General features: G+C 40.9%; 1 protein-coding gene and 1 pseudogene across 2 annotated transcripts; both read right to left on the bottom strand.

Moving 5' to 3' along the window:
- Positions 1-4,525: 4,525 nt before the first annotated feature.
- Positions 4,526-8,888, bottom strand: LOC131469967 (uncharacterized; annotated as a pseudogene).
- Positions 8,889-24,614: 15,726 nt separating this feature from the next.
- Positions 24,615-26,882, bottom strand: LOC131470256 (PWWP domain-containing DNA repair factor 3A-like). 2 transcript variants are annotated; one of them, XM_058645962.1, is made up of 6 exons: positions 26,734-26,882; positions 26,052-26,202; positions 25,401-25,495; positions 25,134-25,319; positions 24,921-25,009; positions 24,615-24,808 (listed from the first exon to the last, which is right to left on the bottom strand). In XM_058645962.1, exons 1-6 carry the CDS (start codon positions 26,791-26,793, stop codon positions 24,682-24,684), a joined length of 708 nt encoding a protein of 235 aa, XP_058501945.1. In that variant the 5' UTR covers positions 26,794-26,882; the 3' UTR covers positions 24,615-24,681. The 2 variants fall into 2 exon arrangements, with proteins under 2 accessions (XP_058501945.1, XP_058501946.1); XM_058645963.1 differs by having other exon boundaries at positions 25,401-25,491; positions 26,734-26,879.
- Positions 26,883-26,925: the final 43 nt, after the last annotated feature.

The following is a 26,925-nucleotide window of genomic DNA, read 5'->3' as shown; positions in this document are numbered from 1 at the left end:
GGATTTACGTAGATGGGGATTGCGCTACCAAGATTGTATGCTAAATGCACCTGAGGTCTGCACGATTGATATCGTAGCAGAGGCTAGAATGCGCTCAACCAGATCCAGTGGGACCAGGTAGGCAGGGATTCGACCGCTGCCCAGCTCACTGGCGGACGCGCTTACTTCCCTTATCAGATCATGCATAAGGTCTCTGACTGCCCGTAGGGAAGTCATGTCCTCCCGGACAATCTCGGTTAAGGTAGCCAGAGCATGCACAGTGTTATTGATTAGTGTGGAATGGAGGTTCACAGCGGTGACTGTCCCTTGTAGGGTTTCACCGAACTCTTGTAATGCTCTCTGCTGTTAACCAATTCTCTGTTGGATCTCCGGCAATTCTACTTCCAGTTCGCCCATATGTCTTTGGAGTGCGCTCATGCTCATGTTTGCTGCAGACAACCCCACTGAAAATAAGGACCCAATGGCAGAAACTGCCATCAGTAGGCCTCCCAGAAACCGCTTTGATCGCTTCTGGGTTCCCAAATCCTTCTCGCTCACGAGGAACTTTTGCAGTTGCTCAAGCGTGTGTCTTGTGGCTCGTTTACCCCAGTCCACGGTGTCTTGGGTATGGACTCCACTCAGTCTACCCTCAGTGAGACGCATAGGTATGGGCATGTGCTTACGGTAGACGTCCCATGGATCTAAACGGACATATACTCTTTGAGAGTACAGTCGGCACCTGGTGATCAAGAGTCCAGGAATGTCCTGGAGGACGATGCCGGTGGGTGGACCCGGTTCCACTATTTCTACGGCCGCTGCCACCTGCAGGCTGTAGAGGATGCCGATGAGCCAAGAAAGATCCATCTAAAACAAAACGAGAACCGAATGGAATTACTGGTTGGGCTTTGTATTACTGGAGGAGTTACTACATGCTGGCGAGGTGTGAAGCATGCAGTTACGCGAACCTCCCGGTAGGGAAGGATGTGAGGGAGCAGACAGACAAGACAAAACAGCAAACAATTAATCTACTTCATTCTCGGAATCTGCTTCAGCCTCAGCAGCTGGAGCCGACTCCCCCTTTTCGGGCAGTACGAATGGCTTATAGGGTCTTATTTGGTTGTAGTGGACCCATCGGTAGACTGGAGCCTGGTTTGGTGTTGAGGTACGGATTCGATAAGCCAGCGGGGACAGCTTACCAACGACCTCGAAGGGTCCAGCCCAACTTGGCAGGAATTTCTTGGAAACTCCTGCTGGCTTGGCGTACCGAAAGTAGAGGACTTTTGCTCCTACATCGTACTCACGTGTGGACGCTTTCCGGTCATAGTAGGACTTAGCTCCTTTAGCGCTAGCCTCCAAGTTCTTTTGGGCCCACGCAAAGGTTGTTGCCAAGTGTCCACGCAAGTCGGCCACATATTGATGTGCCGTGTACGCGGTTGCTACGCTGACATCCTCAGGGTGGTACATGAGGTGTAGCGGTAGTGTCATCTCGCGACCTGTCATCATCTCGAAAGGTGTGACTCCCGTAGCCCGGTGGGGAGTGGCTCTGATGGCCATCAACACCAAAGGTAGCTTCACGTCCCAGTCCTTACCACTGCTGCTGACATACTTCTTTAGCATGCTTACAATGGTACGGTTGGCACGCTCCACCTGTCCTGATGACTGGGGGTGGTAGGCGATATGGTAGTCCACCTTGACTCCCAGGAGCTCGTGCATGGTCGTCATGACGGTGGAGGTGAAATGGGTGCCTCTGTCCGAGTCTATGGAGATAGGCAAACCCCAGCGGCTAAACGCATGGTTCAAAAGTAGAACCGCAGTGGTTGTAGCCGTGTCATTGGTGACCGGGAGGCACTCCACCCACTTGGTGAAGGCACAGGTGACCGTGAGCAGATATTTGTTTCCTCTGGAGGAAGTTGGAACCGGACCAATCCAGTCTATCTGGAGGTGGGACCAAGGGAATGTCATTCTCCTCGGTGAGAGGAGTGGTGCCCCGTTTTTATTGATCATTTTTAAGAAAATTAATAAAATAATTAATTATTAAAATTAATTAATTATTCATATTTACATTTTCTCACCAATTACATCGTTGAACCCCAACACCTTGCATGTGTAACCCTTGTTACAGAACTCGCACACGTAGGGGCTTCCGAAAATCCTGTTTTGGATCATATAGTAATGATCCTCATACAGATGGAGCCATATTGTGTTTCAGTGGGATTGTTCATGTGTCTGATACATTTCGAATTTTTTGGTACCAAAGTTGTGGTGAATAACAAGAATTTTAACATCCAAATGTTTCTCAAATTTATCCTAAGGATACTTTGTGATTCAACGTAAACCCCGCTCTTGTGTGAATTTGTTGTACCTGTTTTTGAATTTCATCCTCGGCTCTCTGTGGGTACATGTGGTACGCTAAACGCATGGAAAAACACAAATTATTGTCTGTGTTTGTCGGGTTAGTGTTAAGACAAGCCTGCTTCTTTTTCATTATTTGGTCATACGCCACACTTCCTAATTTACGCCTCACACCACCCCGTTTGTTTAAAACATCTGTGACTACAAATTCAAGACTAACGTCTGAGAGTAGTCGGTCATTGCTTCGCATAACTTTCTTGATTTAGTTGAGAAAAGTTTCAGAATTGTAATCATTAGATGTGTTAGATGTTTAATACATGTCGCTTGACCATGATGGACCTCTCAGTATTATGTTTAAAACACCATCTGGTGCGGGAAGGTTTGTGGGAAATGACAACATCTCTTAATTTATGTCTTAAAGTTGACATTGCAGTTCTTAAATCCCCCATTCTGATGCTCCTCAAATCTGTATGTTGTCTAATTTCAAGACCGTTGACTCTTTTCCTCTCCGTTATATTTAAATTGTGCATCCCTCCTGCCCTTTTTATACGATCAGCCAATTCAACACTGAACTGTTTGTGTTGTAAAACAGTGTTTGCGGTTTGGAGGGTTTGAGTGTAAAGATTGTGAGTTGTGTTGTCTGCGAGGCATTGTATCACCACCCATTTGAGGAGATTGCAAATCATCATCCAATTCGATAAATTCTGAGACATCTCTTTTTAGTATACCCATATTTTGCAAAACATCAAGAAGCTAAACCGGGGTCATTTCAAAGTCCTCTTCTTATAAAGTGTTAATTCCATTTTCTTCTAATTCTTTGAATTGTTTTTCAATATCAAACCAGCTTTTGTGGGGAGATTGTCTAATTTTCAAGCCAATTGTAGTCACTGTCATACGTGTTATATTTCTCAAATTCTTTCTCTACATCCGACCAACTTTTGAGGGGAAAGGATGAATCGTTTTCACTGACATATTCTTCATTGCTCATGACAGTTTCGCATTGCCTACCATATTTTGATTTGCTTGTACATTTACGTGACATGATTAAACATTATGAAATGACAAAATGGGACAGTTTCAAATGTTATTAAACTGGCACTAGTGTTAAGATTTATTGAAATCATCTAACCCTATTGTTTACTGTTTGGGGTGGAGTGGCTCAGTGGTTAAAACCGGTACCGTGTGTGAAAGACATCATGGTCGTAAGTTTGACTCCACCCCTGGCTGATTGTACTCAATTCCATTGTAAGTCGCTTTGGATAAAAGCATTTGCAAAATGACATGTAATGTCATTTACGGACGTTAATTAGGGTTCGAGCAACTCTGTAGACCTGCCTTGAACATATCTTCAAAACACGTGGAATAGGAAGTGGAATGTTCAAAGCAGAGACAAAAAATGCATCTTTGCCATTGTCATCTGTGTTATGGGTTGCACCTCTGTGGATATGTTTCTTTTTACTTGGTGCCAAACTATGGTCACAGCTTCACCTTCTGGTGACATAGGGCATATACATTGCAAGTGATTTACTGTACATTGAATGTGACGACCTTTAAAATTGATAGATTTGTATGACATGACTTCTACACAACCTATGCAATATATCATATTTTTCTTGGTTATGTATGCAATCATGGCAATATAACACTCTTGCAAATAACTTTGCATTATCACATGAATACACCTGCAGTGTTACATTGCATTTAAAACACCAGGAAGTGAAAGGATTACAATATGACAAACCTTAACAGTTGTTAATGCATGTATTTACTTATTTAATTGTCCTCATGATGTCATAAATTCATAACGATCACTACTTGATATGAACTCTTCAGATCAAGGCACATATAACGACAATATTAATACAACACAACATTATCACATCACAGACAACAAATGCAACAGCAATTACATATGGGGCAATAACACATTTCATAATACAACAAATCCAATAGCAATTACATATGGAGCAATAACACATTTAAAAATACAACAGCAATTACATATGGAGCAATAACACATTTCATAATACGACAAATACAATAGCAACTTCTTAATATGGAGCAATAACACTTCAATTCACTATGTAGATGTCCAGGAACAAACTAAAGACAGACTATAAAAACTAATACAAAATTAATTATTACACTTTCCATGTTCGATCAAACATCCTCAATGTGGTGGCATAAACTGTCATCACTTAAATAAACACAGGACTGCCTCATGATCACTAAAGTACTATGTAGGCAGAACAAGTGATTCAGCCCCATTATCTACTTATTTAATGTAAATATGATCAATTAAAGTGCCCTTCGGTTACAATCTGACGACATCCTTTTTCTGTGAAAATTCTACATGTTGATGATTTCAAAATATCATTAAAGTCTCCCATGACTGCAATGCTTTCATTCACTGAATCTAGCCAATCAAGAAATCTGCCTAAATGTTCCTTAAAGTCATGAGATAACATGGTGGTCGATATAACACTGCAATAAGCAGATTATGTGTAGCAAATTTGGACACTATGCACTCCAATCGCAAATGATGTGTTTTGCACAATATAAAAGCCAACACCACCATGTTGTTGATCTTTTAATGCAACCAATCTGGGGTCATCATTAGTGTAGAATGAACTACGTGAAAAACCATGAAAACTATAACCCTCAATGTTTACTGATCTAATGGAAGACGCTGCAGCTAACCAAGTCTCAGTTACAGCAATACAGTTAAGCTGTAACTGCTGTGTACACAACACCAAATCCGGCACATGTCGAGTCAAACCCTGCACATTCATCAAAAAACACCAAACCTGCTTGCCCTCAATTGCTGCCCTGTCAAACTATCAAATAAGAATAGAGACATTGTCTGAATAGCATCATTAATGTCAGCCCTACAATACATTTTCTTCTCGTCAAACTGTTCAATGATCAACCCTGACAAACTCCTGACTTGACTTAAAGCAACATGCCTGTCGAGCTGCAAATATCTTCTCAAAACACACAACAACATTATCTACTGTGATACCCTGAACTTTGTATTGTACACACCCATGCTAATTTAAGTGGATATTGACGTCTCAGGCCGCCTTTCTTACACACTCTCTCCTCCTCTGGCGCAATAGCTGTGGAACCCACTAAATCAGCTGCAACACTTGGTGACTGTCTTCTACTCTCTGCACCTACATTCTCAGCATCAAATTTCACGTACACCATTTTAGGAAACTAAACATCCTCTGATTGTACTATGTGTTACAACACCACATGCTCCATTCACCAGGCCATCAACTGCTCAGCCAAATAAGTATTCTTAGCTTTAGCATGATGGCCTTGAATTAACTCCAACTTCCCAGTTCTAAAAATCCTGAGCTTCAATAGTCACGACACACATCATACAACCGTTGAATATTGTACTCTTTTACTTGTTCATTTGTTGCATAAATGTGTAAAGCTGAGCTGTCTTCCCCAGTTTCACAATGCTTCAAAATCTCAACATCACTTAACATTAGTGTCCCTTTTCTATGAGTCCTAACCCTGTTCAACAATTCTGCAAACAGTGTCTTTCTGCCTGACAACTTCTGTTAACTGTACAACTGAAAACAAAGACCACAAGTCAATATTGAAATCCACTACATACAGGGGTTTCCCTCTTACTGGAGATAACTGGTAAAAATCCCCAATTGCAATAACACAAATGTTTCCAAATCGCCGGTTGCCACTCTGTTTCATTTGACGTAGTCTACCATGAATATATGCCAAAAGATTGGGATTTACCATTGAAATTTCATCTATTATCAAAATTTGCAGATCAATTAATTTATTTCCTCAGCCAGTGGAGCGTACATCTACTCCAATACTGAAGGTGTGGTGAATTGTTGCTGCATTCAGATTGTATGCAGCGAAGCCTGTTGGTGCAGTTATTAAAACACTGACATTGTCAGGATTACTACACAATGGTGATAACAAACGAATTGACTCATACTGAATAGCTTTGATTAAATGACTTTTTCCAGTTCGAGCACCACCTGTAATAAAAACATGAAGAGCAGGTGGATTTTTCCCTGAGATCTTGGCTAAACACCACTGCTGAATCTGATAGAAAACACGCATCTGCACCTTTTCTCTAAATGTTGTACCAGTTCATGACTTACAGCTAAATCAGGAATATGCTCCTGCTGATCTACCCCTGTCTCCCTGCCATTTCCTCAACAGCCTCTAAACGTTCCAACTCTTGCTCTGGACACAACTGACACCACGCCATCAACATTAATCCTATCCTGGATATTTTCCAACATGTCTGCGTCTACTTCAAACCTGTTCCTATTTGTATTACTACTAACTGATAACTACTGACTTTACTGGATGTACTGATCCATCACTTAACACAACATTACCATTCTCATAAAACTGCTGGAACGTTTCAAAGCCCTCTGGTTTTAGCTGATCATCAACACGATACGGCATGAACAGCTGCAATCTACTCAAATGAAAGAATTCTGGATTTTTTGTTTCAGAGAAACGAGCATAACGCACAACAGCAGGTTGTCCTGACTCTCTTTGTGACGAACCACAATTGTTGCTCAATGCAATTTTAGTTTTTATACCTGTCATCCACATCTCTTCTGTGTTAATATCATCTGTAGTTGCCTTTTGTTTTAACACATTTAAAGGTTAAACTCATCTTTACTATATTCTCCCCTGTCGGTACAAACGTGACCTTTCTAGAACACTCCTTCAGATGCATGTTAGTCAACCTATAAACTGCTTCCTGAGCACACACATCCCTGTTATGCAAATAAACACCACCAAGTTTTTTCAATGTCTCTTTTGCACTAACATTACCGTCCTTAGCTGCTCCCCTTTGCGCATTTAATAACAACCCCATTTCCTTTTCTGCCTTAGAAATGTATGAAATTATATACACAACACATGCATAGGCATCCACCACATACTGAATGTCCAAGTTTGCATTCCAACACTTCAAAAGTTGCTTACTATACTGGTTAACCCAAGCCTCTTTCACCTGGCTCTTTAACACCACTTTGGTACCTGTAGTCGTCCGCTTGTATGCATCCTCAAAGGCTTCCTGAGTTATATTTAAACTTTCAAACAACTGCTCCACTGCATCAAAGGTCTGATTTTCATCTGACAGTGCTTCCTTAATGTCTTTCAAAATGTCATGAGACCTTGACGCGCCTTTCTTTCTTCAAAATCACGCTCTTTACATTTGAGACACAAATTCTGTTGAATCTGTTTTTTTACAATTACATTCTACTATCTCATCATCTTTAAGGCGACTTATAAATGTTTGTGCAGATACTGGTCTTGGAAAATTAAAAAGACAAGCTGTGTTATTCTTTTTACATGTTTTTGAATGGCGCTTTGAATGCATCTGCACAGATGAAACAATGTCCAATGTGTCATCAGAAGGTAGTTCACATGTAACATACCTGTCAAACTCGACTCCCTCTTCATCTGTGTTTTTGTCAAGGGAGCATTCTCGATCCAAAACAGGCAATGAACATGTGGAGACCCGCGCTGCTGAAATTCAACACGATAACAATAGTCCTGGATTTTACCTATAGGGTTTGGAGAAATAATGCCACAGAAAATCAAACATCCTAGCTGCAGTTACAGGATTATGATGCAACAACTCGCATTTGTCTGCCCACTCTAACTCTTCAACTGTCTGTTCTCTCCCTTCCTGTTTAAAAATACTACTGAGTAAGTTAGTCCAGTGTATTTCTGCTGCAGAAAATGAACAAAACCAAGTAGGCACACCAAGCTGACGCACACACGCAAGTAGATCCCGTTGCGCTGCCTGCCAAAATGAAGAAGGGCCTCTAATAGGCTTAAGGAAACGATAACCATCATCAAACTAACAACTTCCTTAAAGACTCCTCATTATTCACAAAATCCCTCACTCTCTTAGAAACATGACTTACTTTGCCTTTCCTCAAAGCTATGGACACATTCGACACAACCTGCTCCAACTCCGACATGTACTGTGCAAACCTGCCATCAGCATGGAGAATGCGGTTAAGATAACGCGACAAAGTCAACCGATGGTCTCTGTTGTCATGAAACACAGAATGTCCCTGTTGAAACAACACTGGAAAACATTTAGCTTCATTTTCACGATTAGAAAGCAATTTCACAGGACTATTACCTTCTGCTGGAGCCACATTCAAAACACCCTCAAAATACTGATCAAGTGTTTCCTGACCAATATCTACAGGCATTAGACAAGTTTCTTGGAACATACAATGTTGCTGCCTGTCATGCAACAGATCATCCTCAGCTTCATCCACCTCAGCAGGTGTTTCATCCGTTTCTACACTACCATCACTGTCCTGTAATACACTGTCATTGTCTTGTTCTCGACAGAACTCATTCAACCATTCCTCATTAAAATCAACATCTTTATAGTACTTATTATTCTGTTTTAAAAACAACAAAGCCTGCCTTGTGCGCATTGTGTCAACAAACTGATACTCATAATGTCCTATATACGTTAACTTATGCTTCAGTTTAACATGCAACAAAGTTGCGGGGTCACCCATGGCTTGGTGTTGGCAAAGCACCGCACCCTGCGGGTTGGTGCGACGTTCTCCTCGCAGAATTTTATGTAATCTGTGAAACAGTCATTGAAGCCGTAGATATTATCACCATCAGAGAAAGTCTCCCAGATTGTTGTCTCAAAGCAGTCTCTCAACCACTCCTTGGCTTCTTTATTCCACATCATTACAGTTATTTTCTGTGCGGGCTGCCTCCTCACCACGGGTGTGTATTCAGGTCACAGACGTATCAGGTTGTGATCAGAGTGGCCGAGTGGAGGGTGGGGGGGCGGAGGTGTACGCACCCTTTATATTTGCATATAAGAGGTCCAGCGTCTTGTTCTCTTGGGTGTGGCACTTGGGGGGAAAAAGGGGGAAAGCGAGGAATGGGCTGAAATCACCGTTTATGAGCAGGAGAGAGTGTGGGTGTTCAGTTTGCAGTGCCGACACTGAGATGTGCAGCCTCACGCATGCTATGGCTGCATCGGCTGAGGGAGGGATGTAGACTGTGTACACAATCACATGCGAGAACACCCTCGGGATGTAATACGGGCGGATGCCCACCGCAACAAACTCAATGTCCTTTGTGCAAACGTGTTCTTTGATGGAGACGTGCGCGGGGTCGTACCATCTCTCATTAATAAACACCGCCACTCCGCCTCTCTTCTTCCCAGCCACATTCCGGTCCGCACGTACCATCCTAAACCCCTCCAGGGAAACGACCGAGTCCGGTGTCATCTCCGTCAGCCAGGTCTCCGTGAAGCACAGCAGGCTGCTCTCTGCAGCCCCGTCTCTTCCTCTTTAAAACCGTTCCTGTGATTCTTTTGTGAACCACACAGACCTTGACTTACTGATCTAAAGAAACAATTACCATCACCTACTATTGTGTGCTTTTTGCACAGAGCCCCCAATACACCAACTATTGAAGACAACAACAACTTTCTGACTCCACATTTAATTTGTCACAAAGTTTGCGCTACATCATTGCAAACAGGGTCAAACACTAATTCCTTAGCTGTAATCTCACTAACAAATGCTACATCTGAATCAATTGGATCACTCCTTTTAACCCTCATTGAATTACGAATAGGCATGGAAACCTTGCGCTTGGCACAAATCTTACCTGAAGATGACTGGCAAACACCACCACCATCTCTGCTATCACCACTATCTACTTTCAAAGTGACACGAACACCAGCAATCTCAAACAACTTCTGTGTCTCTTTGAATCCTGCAGCAAAACAACTGACATGCTGAATCAAGTGTTCAAGACTACTAAAACACACAACAGTCTTTCCTTTGGGATGCACCATACCATCTGCACTGCGTACATGAGAGTCAACAGCAAACTGTTCTCCTTGCCTAATAATCCCACAAGTACGGGACAAGAAAGTGAAAAAGCATGTGTCATATTCCATACACATCTTTTCCAAACCGTCCTTCAGAGTTGTGAACACACCTGCCTTAATAAACTCTCCCTCAACCACATTGACATCTCCTGTCACAAAGTCACCATAATCAAACTCATAACTATGGCCACGTCTAACTGCTTTGGTAACTCTGGAATACACAGCATAGTGTGCCCACCACAAATCATGTTATTGTCACGCAAAGATGTGTAGATCTTGTCACCACAAACAGCATTGTCCAGAGGTCTTGATTGCCAAGAAAACAGACTCTTGGTCTTATGCATTGCCATCGCAGCCAAACTTACTGCCATACACTGTACACCTCCATATTTAAAACGCTGATCCCCTCACAGAACGCACCCCAAAACTTTGCGGCAGTATCAAAACACCCAAAAGAAATGGAACCCTCACTGTCTGTATCAGAGATCACTATGATCTCCTCTTCACCTAAACTAACAGACCCAGCATGACACATTACAAAAAAAACATCAACATTCACAGCGACTTCACTTTGGATGAGGTCTGGGGAGCTGTGCAGAGCAGAGCAGGGACGGTCATCAATGGTCACAGGACTGTCAGGTGAGGGTCACTCTGGAATACACAGCATAGTGTGCCCACCACAAATCATGTTATTGTCACGCAAAGATGTATAGATCTTGTCACCACAAACAGCATTGTCCAGAGGTCTTGATTGCCAAGAAAACAGACTCTTGGTCTTATGCATTGCCATGGCAGCCAAACTTACTGCCATACACTGTACACATCCATATTTAAAACGCTTATCCCCCTGATGAAAAGATCCCCTCACAGAACGCACCCTAAAACTTCGCGGCAGTATCAAAACACCCAAAAGAAATGGAACCCTCACTGTCTGTATCAGAGATCACTGTGACCTCTGGGTAGCTGTGCAGAGCAGAGCAGGGACGGCCATCAATGGTCACAGGACTGTCAGGTGAGGGTCACTCTGGAATACACAGCATAGTGTGCCCACCACAAATCATGTTATTGTCACGCAAAGATGTGTAGATCTCATCACCACAAACGACAGCATTGTCCAGAGGTCTTGATTGCCAAGAAAACACACTCTTGGTCTTATGCATTGCCATGGCAGCCAAACTTACTGCCATACACTGTACACCTCCATATTTAAAACGCTTATCCCCCTGATGAAAAGATCCCCTCACAGAACGCACCCACAAACTTCGCGGCAGTATCAAAACACCCAAAAGAAATGGAACCCTCACTGTCTGTATCAGAGATCACTGTGACCTCTGGGGAGCTGTGCAGAGCAGGGACGGTCATCAATGGTTACAGGACTGTCAGGTGAGGGTAACTCTGGAATACACAGCATAGTGTGCCCACCACAAATCATGTTATTGTCACGCAAAGATGTGTAGATCTTGTCACCACAAACAGCATTGTCCAGATATCTTGATTGCCAAGAAAACACACTCTTGGTCTTATGCATTGCCATGGCAGCCAAACTTACTGCCATACACTGTACACCTCCATATTTAAAACGCTTATCCCCCTGATGAAAAGATCCCCTCACAGAACGCACCCCAAAACACCCAAAAGAAATGGAACCCTCACTGTCTGTATCAGAGATCACTGTGACCTCATCTACACCTGCCCCAACAGACCCTGAAACGTGCGCTAATGGCAAAGGATCAGTCCACCCAAAAGAAATGGAACCCTCACTGTCTGTATCAGAGATCACTATGATCTACTCTTCACCTAAACAGACCCAGCATGACACATTACATAGAAAGCATCAACATTCACAGCGACTTCACTTTGGATGAGGTCTGGGGAGCTGTGCAGAGCAGAGCAGGGACGGTCATCAATGGTCACAGGACTGTCAGGTGAGGGTCTACTCATCACCTCCACAACATCTGCAGCTGCCGCCTCCTAGAAAACACAATGAATGTTAGACTCACTGATGACTTCACAACAACTTCATCACTATGTTACAACTGCCACAATGTTTGTGCACTATCAACACTAACAACATTCTTCAAAAAATCATAATCTAAACAATGCGTCTGTGTGGACGCTCCAGAGACCTCCTGATAAAAAAATCAAACTTGTTACACATTGTAAACACGGCTGTATTTGTACATTTATAACAGCCTGGACTTGTGATACTTCTCAGGGAATCAAATATTGAAAAATACAACACATGCACTTGCACGTAAATATTGACCATCAACTACTAAGCTAAACAGTGACATTTGTTTACACTTTAAGAGCAGAATACATTTCACACAATCTGCCCTTACCTCCACAGCCTTGGGAACTCCAGGCCAATCCCCAACCTCCATCTTAGACAAAAACAAGAGAACAAAGCATACACATTAACTGCATGCTCTTCCACAATTTACTGCCCAACACCAGAAATAACATAACATGCTCAACTGTCTGCTTCCATCAGCTCTTCCAACTAACAGTATGACATTTAAAATAATAAAGTGTTGCATAATCCATTCAAAAATTATGCAACTTTCACATAATGTGCACTTACTGACACAGCCTTGGGAAGTTCAGGCCACTCCTCCACCTTCACCTTAGAAGAAAAACAGGCAAAAAAATAAGTTGCATGTTCTTACATAACTTACTGCCAAACACGAGGAAAAAAATACAACTTCTCAAACCTTCTGTTAACCACAACTCTTCTTTAGAGCAGAAGGGCTCCTAGGACGCTTCACTCCTAAAAACAGGACAATAAACTAATCAAAACCACTTACACCATCACAACTCCACAGGTCACGGTGACTGAGAGGAAAGAACTCTGCAATAGAGTAGTACCTCACACCTAAACAAAGACGCATGATTAATAAAAAAAAGTTTGCATCATATTAATTTAAAACATGCTACATGTCATAGAAATACTCTTTCTACATTTGCCATTGAAGCCAATGACACATGCAAATTCATTTACACTGAACTGCATATTTTTGGGCCATACCCTTGCGTACAGCCACGCGGTGAAACTCTTGTCGATCCACATTCCGGTGTGGAGGGAAGTCCAAAACAAACATGTGGTATCGTAGTTAAATCATTCATATATATATATTTAGGCAGCATTATTATTGTTCACCAGCAGAGGGCGTGTGGAGATTGTTGTCGTGGTCCAGGTCTAGATTAAGCGGGTAGAAGAAGAGGGCCGGAAGTTATGCGGGTTCGTCAGGCTGTTTGTTTTACCTGTATTATGCTGCCTACGGTTCATTAAAAAGAAAGCGAAGACCCATCCAACGTGTGGACCTTAATCATTCATTTTCCAGAGATGCAACAAAACACCAATACAAACACATAGCATTTTTTTTTTTACAAGCAATATTATAAACACAAACATGCATTGAAATAAAACGTATTCTACAACAGCCTATAAAGCCGCATTCAATATGATTGTAAAGATGTGAACATATTAAAATAATCTTGCCTTCTGCAACCGAGACAAGGCATTGGTGAGAAGCTCCTCAAAGTCCACTGCAGCCTGATCCAAAGTGCCCCTGGTCAGGTTGTTGCTGGGGGCAAGAACACAGACCAGTTCAGGGGTCCTGGGAAGGACTGCACTCACCATCTCAGTCATCAGGTCCTTGGCATCAGCCCCTGGCGTTGACATGAGCCCAAAGGAAAGCCGCTCATGCGAAATGTCCACATGGCCATCAACAGTGGCGCGTAGGTGGGAATCGCCAACAAAAAGAACAAACTACAACAATAGAAAAGATTGATTTAATAATTACGTCTCCAATCAATCATTATGTTTGTAACTTCAAAAACAATACCTTCTTGTCTGGTGACTCGACAGGGATGATCATCTTGTGACTCCTGCCAGTCAAGGATGACACTGGCCAGGTGCTCACACAGTGGCGACGACCAGTACCTTGACCTTATTAAAACAAGATTAAACATTACAATACAAGAACACATCTTCCAAATACATTGTGCACATGCAAAACACATTAAAGACGCTGAAAATGACCACATGCATTCTCCACACACATTAAAGACAAAACTTAATGGAAAACAGGTGAATACATACGTGAGGGACCACGTGTTGGTGGTGGGAAGCAGGTAGTGGGGACCAGCAGCGCAGATGCCACCACTGCTGCCAAGCGTTCCTCCATCCTCTTCTTGGCCGCGATGGAACGGTTGTGCTTCTTCAGGCGAGGCATCTCCACCTAACCTATAGAAATACAAAAACTCACACAAAAACAATAAAGAATATACCACAAAACAGTTGTATTAGATGAACAAAATACTTTAAACCAATTCCTGTTCTTCTGTAACTTTGTGACGACGCTGATGATTCAATCCACTGTAAAATAACACATACAATTGTAAACACCCCAATTACAACACACACAACCTATCTCTGTCAAATACAGCACACTCCCTTTAAATATAGACACACACACCGAAACACAGACATAACAGTCACACAAGCAATCTCAGACACTGTCACAGCCAGTTACACTTTCAACACGTTGTTAGTGTTCCTAATAATATGTTCATGAGTCTGGTGCTTTACTATATCAACTATACTTTAATAATAATTTGTGGTCATAACAAGCTTAGTATAAATATAGGACTAAATAACAATTTCTTCCATAACTGCTTAGGTACAACAGCCGTGTGTGTTTCCAGGGATTACAAAAAGGTTTTCTATTTCATAATCCACTGTGTGTTTCAAAACAGTGTTGTTTTACAATGCAAATGTTACACACATCAAACTTGTATTAAATCACATGCTCATACTATACACTGCAAGGGGAGCATGTGAGCAATTGCTACCAATATGAATGCAACACCAACCTGATGTGCAAGGCCATTGCTAACTTTTAAGGGCCGTAAGCATAATTGGTCAGAAATGGAGAACAATGGCTCTGCTGCTGTGCATTAAGAATGTGTGAATGACAAACTTTGTGTATGAAACACTGCCTGAGATGCTAATGATTTGCCACCTCTTTGAGCACATCATCCTTATTCAGCTCATTTCTGGGATGACTTACCCTAAAAAGACGCACGTAACGACAAGTTTACATGACTCCCGCTTGCATTTCAGAAGTTACGCTACACCTTAAAAACAAAGGCACACATGCGCGACACTTTTCTATATTCTATTATGTTTACTAATAAGCGGCACGATCCGGTTTGGCTGTAAATGCGCTAACGGAGCTAAATGGTAAACAGGCCTGGACTCGGTACTTGCTTACTTCTTCTTCTTTTCCTTTCGGCTGCTCCCTTCAGGGGTCACCACAGCGAATCAACCTCCTCCATCTCACCCTGTTCTCTGTATCCATCTCTCTCACACCAACGAACTCCATGTCCTCTTTCACTATATTCATAAACCTTCTCTTTGGTCTTCCTCTAGACCTCCTGCCTGGCAGTTCCAACCCCAGCATCCTTCTACCAATATACTCACTATCCCTCCTCTGTACATGACCAAGCCATCTCATTCTGGACTCTCTGACCTCATCTCCAAAACATCTAACATGTGCTGTTCCTCTGATTGACTCATTCCTGATCCCATCCATCTTCGTCACTCCCAAAGAGAACCTCAACAAATTCATCTCTGCTACCTCCAGCTCTGCTTCCTGTCTTTTCCTCAGTGCCACTGTCTCTAGACCATACAGCATCGCTGGTCTCACCACTGTCTTGTATATCTTTCCTTTCATTCTGGCTGATACTCTTTTATCACACATTACCCCTGACACTTTTCTCCACCCATTCCAACCAGCTTGAACACGTTTCTTCACCTCTTTTCCACAATCTCCACTGCTCTGGTCTGTTGACCCTAAATACTTAAAATTCTCCACCTTCTTTATGTCCACTCCCTGTAGCCTCATGGTTCCACTTGGGTTCCTCTCATTCACACACATATATTCTGTATTGCTGCGACTAACCTTCATTCCTCTCCTTTCTAGAGCATACTGTATCTCTACCTCTCAAGCTTTTTCTCCACCTGGTCTCTGCTCTCACCACAGATCACAATGTCATCTGCAAACATCATAGTCCATGGAGATTCCTGTCTAACCTCATCTTTCAGTCTGTCCATCACCACCGCAAACAAGAATGGACTCAGAGCCGAACCCTGATGTAGTCCCACCTCCACCTTGAACTTTTCTGTCACACCTACAGCACACCTCATTATGTCTCACAGTTGGCATACATGTCCTGCACCAGTCTAACATACTTCTCTGCCACTCCAGACTTCCTAATACAGTACCATAGTTCCTCTCTCGGCACCCTGTCATAGGCTTTTTCCAGATCTACAAAGGCACAATGCAGCTCCCTCGGACCTTCTCTGTATTTCTCTACCAGCATTCTTAAAGCAAATACTGTATCTGTAGTACTAGGCATGAAACCATACTGTTGCTCACAAATGCTGACTTCTGCTCTCAGTCTAGTTTCCACTACTCTTTCCCATAACTTCATTGTATGGCTCATCAACTTTATTCCTCTATAGTTACTGCAATTCTGAACATCTCCGTTATTCTTAAAAATGGGCACCATCACACTTCTCCATTCCTCAGGCCCTCTCTAACCAGAAACTCTACTGCCTCCTCTCCTAGACACTTCCATACCTCCACAGGTATATCATCAGGACCAACTGCCTTTCCATTCTTCATCCTCTTCAGTGCCCCCCTAACTTCAGCTTTACTAACCTCTGCTACTTCATGGTTCACAGTAGTCACCTCTTCTACCCTTTGCTCTCTTTCATTTCCTCATTCATTAGCTCTTCAAAGTACTCTTTCCATCTTCCCATTACTTCTGTAGCACCTGTCAACACATGTCCCTCTCTATTCTTAATCACCCGAACCTGCTGGACGTCTTTCCCATCTCTATCTCTCTGTTTTGCCAACCTGTATAAATCATTCTCTCCCTCCTTACTTTCCAACCTAGCATACAAGTCATCATACGCCATTTGTTTGGCCTTTGACACCTCTACCTTTACCTTGTGCTGCATCTCCCTGAACTCCTGTCTGCTCTCTTCAGTCTCCTCAGTGTCCCACTTTTTCTTTGCTAACCTCTTTCTCTTTACTCCTGCACTTCCCCTTTCCACCACCAAGTCTCCTTATCTACTTTCCTTCCAGACGACACACCAATACTCTCCTTCCCTGATTACATTAGCTGTAGTTGTCATCTGGGAGCTCTTCCTGACCACCCAGTTTTATCCATCCCATCCAGCTTACTTACCTTATTTAATTTCTTTATTATTTCTTACAGTTCAAGCACAAGGTGCTAACAATGTTTGTTTTCAACATATATATATATATATATATATATATATATATATATATATATATATATATATATATATATATATGAAGATTGTACATAAATTTGATGTGAATAAACACTACTATAATAAACATGCATTACTTTCCTTATTACAATGACTTCACCTGTATTGACAATTATACAAAACCATTATATTAAATGTGTTCTAACATCTAGTAATGCCTACCTCAACCACTTACAGTGACAAAAAACATCACACAGAACATTTGCTATGATAACATCATTAAAATAATGACATTTTCCCATAATCTCCCACAATAACATACAAACACATTAAAAAAACCCACATTATCTGATAGGTAGTTGTTGAAGACGACTATGTTACTGAAAATGGTACATTTTGAAAACAGCACCACCTGGTGGTGGTAGAAAATACTAAAAAAACAACTGTTACAACTTCGCCAATCCTGGTCCAATCTGAACCAAACCTGCTAGGACTGATGACAGTCCAACCCTGAAGACGTCTATATGAAAATATTCAATTTCAAAAACAGCTCCCCCTGGTAACAGGAGACAGAATTACACTGACAGTTTGGGATGCTGCTCTAACAGGGATTGTTGTATCACTTGAAACTTGATATGTGGTACCTCCACACCATCCTGAACATGTCTGTAAAAGGTCACCTACCTACAGGAAGTAGAACGCACAGAACAGGAAGTAAAGTCTGACATTGTCCAATCTTCACAAAACCTGATATGTGAGTCAAGGGACCGTCCCTGAACACGTTTACAGACACGCCTCCCACCCAACAGTAGGACGCCATTTTAAACAGGACATGCCCTCTAACTTAGCACAGGGACGCCGCTTAAAAACACTACAACTGAAATAACTAGTACCGTAAGCAATGGATGAACGGGAGATGAGCTAGAGGACTCGCACGGCGACGTGGGTGCACGGACACTCGCGAGCCCTCGAGCTCGAACCTGTTCATTACCGCTTGCGGTACTAGTTCTTTTTGAATTTCTAAAGCCTTTTGGTATAGTTTTAGCTCCCACTTAAATAATCGCTCTGTTTTTTCTAATAAATTATTTCTCAACACACTACAGTTACAGACATCAACACCTCTTGATGAATTTGATTGTTCTGTCCTCAACCCCTGCAATGAAATGGTAGTGTCAGGACTCTTACTGGGTGCTGGCTTGGAAAAGTCACATTCGTCCCAACTCTGAATTTTGTGAATCCGTCCAGTCCAGTAAACCCAAGAGCTCTTCGGCTTGAGAATTTGGCTTGAGAAGAGAATGGCCAGGGGTTATCAGTTCTACCACCTCTCTCAATGCTTGGCGCAGTGCCACTTGTTGAACTCTCAAAACCGTCCTCTGGAGTGTCAGAGATCAAATCTCTGTTTAAACTAACATTTTTAGATACGGAATACTGACCGTGTTTTGCAGTATCTTTGGCTGGAGATTCTCTCAGTTTTTTGGCCGGAGAATGTTTTGCTGATGATGGCCCCGGTATTTCATTAAATGTCACTCTACTAAGAAAAAAAACAAAGTCATCATTTGTCCAATCTTAATTTAGATTGGAAAATAAATCATTATGTGGAGGCCTGGTTAATACGCATGTAACACAAATGTATACTCAGTATTACCTAAGAAGCGGGATCTCTTTCTTGAACCGTTGTCAGAGTTAGGAGATTCCAAGGACAAAAAGTTTTGTTGAAAACTCACCAGCAACAAGAGCCATTTTCGTAGAATAAATCATCCTATGTAGGAACTGCACTGGGGCATCCTGCTCTGCGTTCTCCGGCAAGCCGTAGACCCGAATGTTGCATCTCCTACTACGGTCCTCCACGTCCACAAACTTCCATTCGTTACTCTGCAGCTTCTCTTGCGTGTTGGAGATCCCGACAGAGACTTTCTTAGTGTCCTTTTTCAGAGTAGTAAGCTCGCCTTCAGCCATAACAATCCTTGTGGTCAGTGAAGTTAGACATAAGACCTTCTCCAGAATCGACTACTTGTTTGCTTCCCCCCATCTTTTTGATAGCTTTGATGTGTCATGTTACCCATGGCTTTATCTGACCATAAAGCCATCTTTTTGTCTGCTTCATTTAAAAAGCTTTCCTCCTGTGCTTCCAGGTGGCGATTTAACACAACATTACTGAAAAGAAGACCCCAGAATATTGTGGGATTCAGTTAAGGGTTTCATCAGGAGCCACACTACACTGTTTGCATCTAATCTACGTAAAATGCCTCTCAAAACTTGAAAAATTGGAAGATTTATATGCTTAACTGAATGCTTCACTTCAGGCAAATTACAATGAGCAACTGGACTTGCAGGTGAAAGTAGTTAAAAAATAAATCAATTATATATTCTGACAGCGCTCAGAATTTTTATTGCACAGAACAAGACAACACTATTATTTTCATGGTTCTAAACCTAGCCGCTTGCTTGCTATGCAAATTTGTGCTAATGAACAATTTGCAGATATCCCAGCCATTAAGACCCAACAGGGTAAGATGACCATTGACCCTAAAGAAGTTAATGATACATTCAAATCTTTTTACTCTGATTTATATAGATCAGAAGTTAGTTTTGATAAAACTAAATATGAGGCATTTCTCAACGGGGTTGACTTACCATGTTTAACAATGAACGATTCCACTCGACTAGCTGAGCCTATTACTTTGGAAGAACTCAAAGCCGCAGCCCTTGATATGCAGAGGGGTAAGGCACCTGGATGGGATGGTATTCCCCCTGAGGTCTATTTAACCTTCTGGGACATTCTGGGCCCTCTATTACTCTCTATGATTCAGTTTACTCTCAGTTGAACAGGGCAGGTTCTCCAGGGACGTCAATATGGCCCTCATTTCCTTACTACTACAAAAAGATAAGGAACCAACTGACTGTGGCAGTTACAGGCCTTTAAGCCTACTTGGTGCTGATGATAAAATCTACGCAAAAGTTCTGGCCCACCGATTACAGACCTACATGACATCACTAGTTCATTGTGACCAAACTGGTTTTATAAAAGGTCGCCTAGCCACTGATAATCTCAGACACTTATTACACATTATTGATGCTAGCAAAGATGATAACACACCAGCAGCAGTCATGTCTTTGGATGCGATGAAGGCTTTTGACAGACTGGAGTGGTCATACTTATGGACTGTCATGGAGACAATAGGTTTAGGGAATGGGTTTATTCATATGGTTAAGGTTCTTTACACTGCGCCATCTGCCGTTATCTTGACAGGTAAAATTTGCTGATCACCTTTTCTGGTTTGAAGGTCTTCTAGACAGGACTGACCCTTGAGTCCTGGGCTTTTTGCCCTTTCCCTTGTGCCGTTGGCTCACTTTATAAGACAGTCGCAGAATATTATTCCCATATACATCCGTAGCACTAATCACCATATCTCCCTTTATGCAGATGATGTACTGATCTTTATGAGTAAACCTTCCCCGTCTTTCAGGATTTAGGATTAATTGGCCGAAATCTGCATTTCTACCTCTTAATGAGATCGCTAAATTGGTTAATCTTCCGGCAGACATATCCGTGGTCGAACATTTCACATATCTTGGGGTAGAAATATTCCCCACTTTAAACGGGACTGTGAAACATAATTACACAGACACATACAACAAGGTTCTGCAGGACCTTAATAGATGGACACGCCTGCCCAACTCAACAACTTGTGTCTGGATCATGAAAATGAATATATTATCGAGAGTTAATTTTGTTAGTTTAGTGCTCTGTTTACCTCCCCCTAATGGCTATTGGAAGAAACTCGATTCAACTGTCTCTAAATTTCTTTGGAACAATAAGCGGCCAAGACTTAACATGTCCACTATCCAATGGAGGAGGCTGGATGGGGGGCTGGCAGTCCTAAATTTTAAATTATATTTTTGGTCTTTTTCTTTGAGACCTTTGATTAACTGGTTTAACTCAAAGGATATGGTCTCCTGGCGTGTGCTAGAGGAACAACTGGTCTCCCCTTGGAGACTCCAGGATATTATATTCACAAACATCTCTATCAAACAATGTCAGCTAAGGTTCGGTCCTCTTATTTCACACGTTATTCAGATCTGGCTAACTCCGAGAAATCTTTTGGTATTCTTTGTCCATGGCATTTTGAGTCCCCAATTTTTAATAACAACCAAATTTTAATAGGACCAGAGGCCCATTACTTTTTCTTAGTGGGAGAATAAAGGCATTAACACCTTAAGGGATGTTTATAATGATACGGGTCTTCGCTTATTTCAGATCCGGCATAACTCCCAGAAATCTTTTGGTATTCTTTGTCCATGGCATTTTGAGTCCCAGATTTTTAATAACAAACTAATTTTAATAGGACAGAGGCCCATTACTTTTACTCAGTGGGAGAAGAAAGGCATTCACACCTTAAGGGATGTTTATTATGATACTGGTCTTCGCTTATTTCAGGATCTGACCTACCAGGCTCATCTTACTTTTTTTATCTTCAGCTTAGGGCAGCACTCAAGGCCTATGGAGTCCCGTGGGGTCAGCCATTAAAACAACACCCCGTTTACAAACTTATTACAAGCAGAGGAACTTCCGGGGGGTTTTGTCTCCACTTTTTATACTTCTATTGAAGTCCACTTACAAGGACCTGCTCTTAGACAAACAGTGGAGAATTGATGTTCCAGGACTTTCACCTGATTTCGATTGGGACAAGGTCTGGTCTGAAATTTTGTTGACTTCACGTAATCCAAATCACAGATAATACCATACCATAATACCATATTAAGTACTTTTATTTGTTGTCTAGTTTATTACAGATTTTACTTTACTTAATTTCTATTATCATTTTACAGAATGTTGGTGCTAGTATAGACCAGAATGTTTTGTAGAATTCCACTGGGAATCCGTCTGGTCCTGGGGCTTTCTGATTTGGCATATGATGTAGGGCCTCATTCAGTTCAGCTATTGTGATATGGGACTACATAGACTTGTGGAAAGAATTTGACTGTCAGATAAAGGTCAGATTGTGGAAATATTGGAGACACCACGCACATTTTTTGGGATTGCCCGGCAATACAAGGATTTTGGGATAATGTTAAAAAGGAAATTGATATTATTTTGGAAGTAGATGTTACTCCGGAACCAATGTTGTTTTTGCTGGGAGCCATACCCAAAGACCTATATAATGCAGATCATAGCGAGAGAGACATACATACATACTGAGGATTCTTTTATTAGAAAACTGCCAACAATAGGCCAATGGGTCTAGAGACTGAAAAATGTATGACTATGGACACTTTTATGCAGAGGTGGACTTGTATTTCAAGGTACCTGGGTGTCTGATGGATGGGATGATGTGATGGAGAACTGTTGGGAAGGGTTGCCCATCTAAATTCCTCTTTGCAAATTTTTTTTATTTATCTATTATTTACAGATATTTGCTCCTCTGCCTGTCGTTATTGTTGTCACTATTATTAATATAACTATTATTTTATTTCATTTATCTTACTTTATTTTTGTTTATTTGTTTGTCACATTTATATGTATGTCAGGAAATGTTATGTAAAGTGATTAAAATGTCTAAATAAAAAGTAAAAAAAAAAAGGTATGAGTTTGGTCAAGTTATGTGACCTCATGTCAAAGTTACAGGGGGATACACAATATTTCAGAGGGTACTTTTTAAATTGTTTTATAGATGCTCAAAACAAAAGTGAAATAAAATGCATTCAAATGTTCTTAATGTGTAGTAAATTACACATAAAATTATACAGAAAGGAAATACACAGTATAGATAATAATAAAAAAAATTGTGAGCCTTAGTATACATTGTCAGTTCAGTACATTGAATGAGGATGTACAACACATGCAGAAGAATATACTGTACACCTTTATTTAGATAAATGTAAAATGATCAATTCATTTAGGGTATGGGATCATTCAGCCTTCATTTCAGCAGTGAAAGATCACATTACCACAAAAACCTAATAAAAACAATTTAGATAAATTTGAACCCCTTCAAATGAGTGATTACACTCGTATCCGTTTTTTCTCTTTAATCTATACAAAAATCCAAGTAGGTCCAGCTGCAGACCCGCAGACCACTCAACGAAACGCCCCTTTACTCAACGAAACACCCCTTTACTCAACGAAACACCCCCTCATACTACCCGACACTCTGATTGGCTCTCAAGAGACTGCGTCTGAAACGTGATGACGTTTACTAACGTGATAACGTCTTCTTTTATTGAAACTTTATTTACACACGCGTATCTCATAAGAGACTTTTATCCCGGTGTGCGACAGGAATAGAGAAGAATAAATACTCGTGTTGACTTTTATGAACACAGAAATGTACTTTCTGTGAAATTTGTGAATAATTAATGTCACTTTGTAAAGTATGAAATGTTATAGCCAAACTGCTAAAATATATAAATGCCGATTGGAAAAGTTCTTTGAACATCACGTTTACACAATATAGTATAACGTTTTTGTGATATAATTATCACGTTTATACAATATAGTATCACATTTATGTGATATAATTATCACGTTTATACAATATAATATCACGTTTATGTGATATAATTATCACGTTTATACAATATAATTATCACGTTTATACAATATAATATCACGTTTATACAATATAATATCACGTTTATACAATGTTTATACAATATAATATCATGGCAACCTGTATGTTACAAAAAGGTGTGTTTAATATAGGCCTACATTTATTGAATGTCTTATTAGTCTGTAGTTTGACATGTTGTTCAACTGGACAGAACAACGATTAGAACTAATAAAAGTCTACTTGATCAGGTTTTTAACCTGAAAGAAACCCTCCTAAAATTCTGTGGTGGTGTGGTCCAGGTGGTGGTAGACAGAAGTTAAGTAGACAAGATCTGCTGAGTATGTCATTAAGGAGATGTTACCTATTTCCAGGAAGATATGTGAAACATTGGTATCTGAATCAAACCCAGCCAGTTGGACATCAGTAGGTCTTTTGATGAAAGTAAAACAAATGCACTGAAACCCTTGATTCTGCACAGAAAGTTGTATAACTTTCAAATCCATGTAATGAATACAAGTGATGAATGATATATTTTCTTTATTTTATACACAACAGACTATCCAGCAGACACATTCACTACCCAGGGATTACAGGCGCCTGAGGAATTCCTCACACTCCAAGGCTTTCTTGTAATTGCTCAGGAAGCTATCCAGTTTCTGCCTCGCTTTTGAGGAAATGTGGCTCTGAAGCTGTTCCCCAAGCTGGGTTATCTCGCTGACAAGACAAAATGATATAGCAAAATAATTAAGTCGTTAAAGACACTCAAATACATAATAAGATATAAACTGAAAATTGGATTAAGAGTTTCCTAAACTATCCGGCTTACCTTGAGTCAAACTCTGTGCCACGCATGTACATCTCCTTGGCTTTGTCCAGGGAGATGGAGTGAACAGCTCCGAGGGCGTATACTGTTGCCTGTGGCATGAAGATTAAGATTTAAGATTGTGTTAGACAGTGACCATGTGTTAAAAGGAGACAGACATATGCAGTCATATAAAACATGTAGTCTACAAATCAGTGTCAGTGTCTGAGATCTCACCTCTGGCAAAAGTACATCCATTACGAATGCCACTGGATCTGCAGACTTCTTGTCTGTCTCAGTACGTTCGAGAACTTCAGACAAGAAGTGCATGACTTTGTCCACTTGTTCATCATCTTCAAAAAGAAGGATGACCCTGTCCTGTTTCTTGGCCCAAGGATACACCGTGTTGCCTGTGATGATGTTCTATAAAAATTGTATAGGATTTTAGTTTGGGTATTCATATACAAATACACAAACACCACACTAAATGCCATTGTCACTCACTTTAAGGTGTTGCAGCATGCCCTGATCCTCTGTGATTACACTGGTTAACAGACAACATGCCTCGCGTCGCTTCTGTTGGGCTTGTTGGGCCCTTTCTTAAAATTAAATTACACATAATATGCAACACTGAATACACGTGATTAAGAACTTTGAATAAGACATTTTCTTTCCCTGATTATTTGCACTTCCTCTGATAAGAGGTGTCATCCTGGCTGGCAACTTGTTTGGCCACAGTAACATCACTGCCCTAAATGGATATACAGATAAGCCTGTCTGAGAGGCAAATTGTTACATTACTTCTGAGAACAATCATTATTATCAGGGGCATCTATAAAAATGCAGGAATCTTGAAACTTTTTCTCAATATCTAAATTCTCAACAAGAGTGAAAATAAAATACACATTGACTTAAGATTCTACACACATGAAGTACAGTACACATAGATGAAATGGCTCCAGGATTAGTTTACTTCACTTTACTTATTTTGAGTTTCTGATACTCAAATGGATGAGTTGAATAGTTTGATGGTCACATTTATCCATGGTCAGGACAAACAGAAATAACATCACATTTAATAATACATAAGGCTCATGGGGAAATTAAAGCCTTTCAGCGTTGAAATGAAAAAATATTTGATAATTTAGGACTTACCACCGTACTCCACCATTGACCTTTGGTGTCCCTGCAGATGGGACACAAGCTTTGCATAGCTCCCCTTTTTTGTGCAGATCGGACACTGATAAGTGTCCGAGTCGCATCTCCTCAGCTCAGGGTCTGCTCCTTCACTGAACGTTGTGTTGCTCTATAAGAAAAAATGTAAATTAAAATTGTATTTTGTATTTTTAACATGGAAACATTTTTAATCCAGAATCAAGTAGTAATGAACTGGACTGCATTTGCCTTTAAGACTTTCCCTGTCCTAAAATATATGCAGGCTAACTAAAATAAATCAAATCAAATGTTTCTGATTCAACAGAACTTCTAATTTCTAAACATGAAAAATATTATTCATCATCAAATCTTTTATCTTAACAATTGTAGAACTGAGGTCACACGTTTTCAAATGAGCAAAGCTGTGTGCAACTTCTCAGAGTCATTTAAAGATTAAAAAACAGATAAATACTAATATATAGAGATCATATAGTTTATCTTATACGTTTCTTGGTTGAAAATGAGACAATGTTATATTGTCAATGTTATAACCTGTACATGTAAATAAAAGAAAAAAAGCAAAAAAAAAAGGGAGAAAATCGCTGCGTCTTGCTTGCTGTTACAATCGCTATCGTTACAGCATGCAGACATTACTGGTTAATAAACCGCACTCCATTCTTACCTTTTCCTCCGTCATTTTCCCGTGTTTTTCCCGTGTTACTTTTTCGGGTTCTCTCTTCATACTCGGTCAACGTAAACTTCATCACGTTCCAGACGCAGTCTCTTGAGACCCAATCAGAGTGTCGTGTAGTGTGAGGGGGTGTTTCGTTGAGTAAAAAAAAATCACCAAAACGGAACGTTTCCATTGTTCCAC

The sequence above is a fragment of the Solea solea genome, chromosome 12 (assembly GCF_958295425.1).
Source record: "Solea solea chromosome 12, fSolSol10.1, whole genome shotgun sequence".
In the NCBI taxonomy this organism is placed as follows: domain Eukaryota; kingdom Metazoa; phylum Chordata; class Actinopteri; order Pleuronectiformes; family Soleidae; genus Solea; species Solea solea.
The sequence above is the reverse complement of the archived record's forward strand: the minus strand, read 5'-3'. Positions and strand labels throughout refer to the sequence as shown.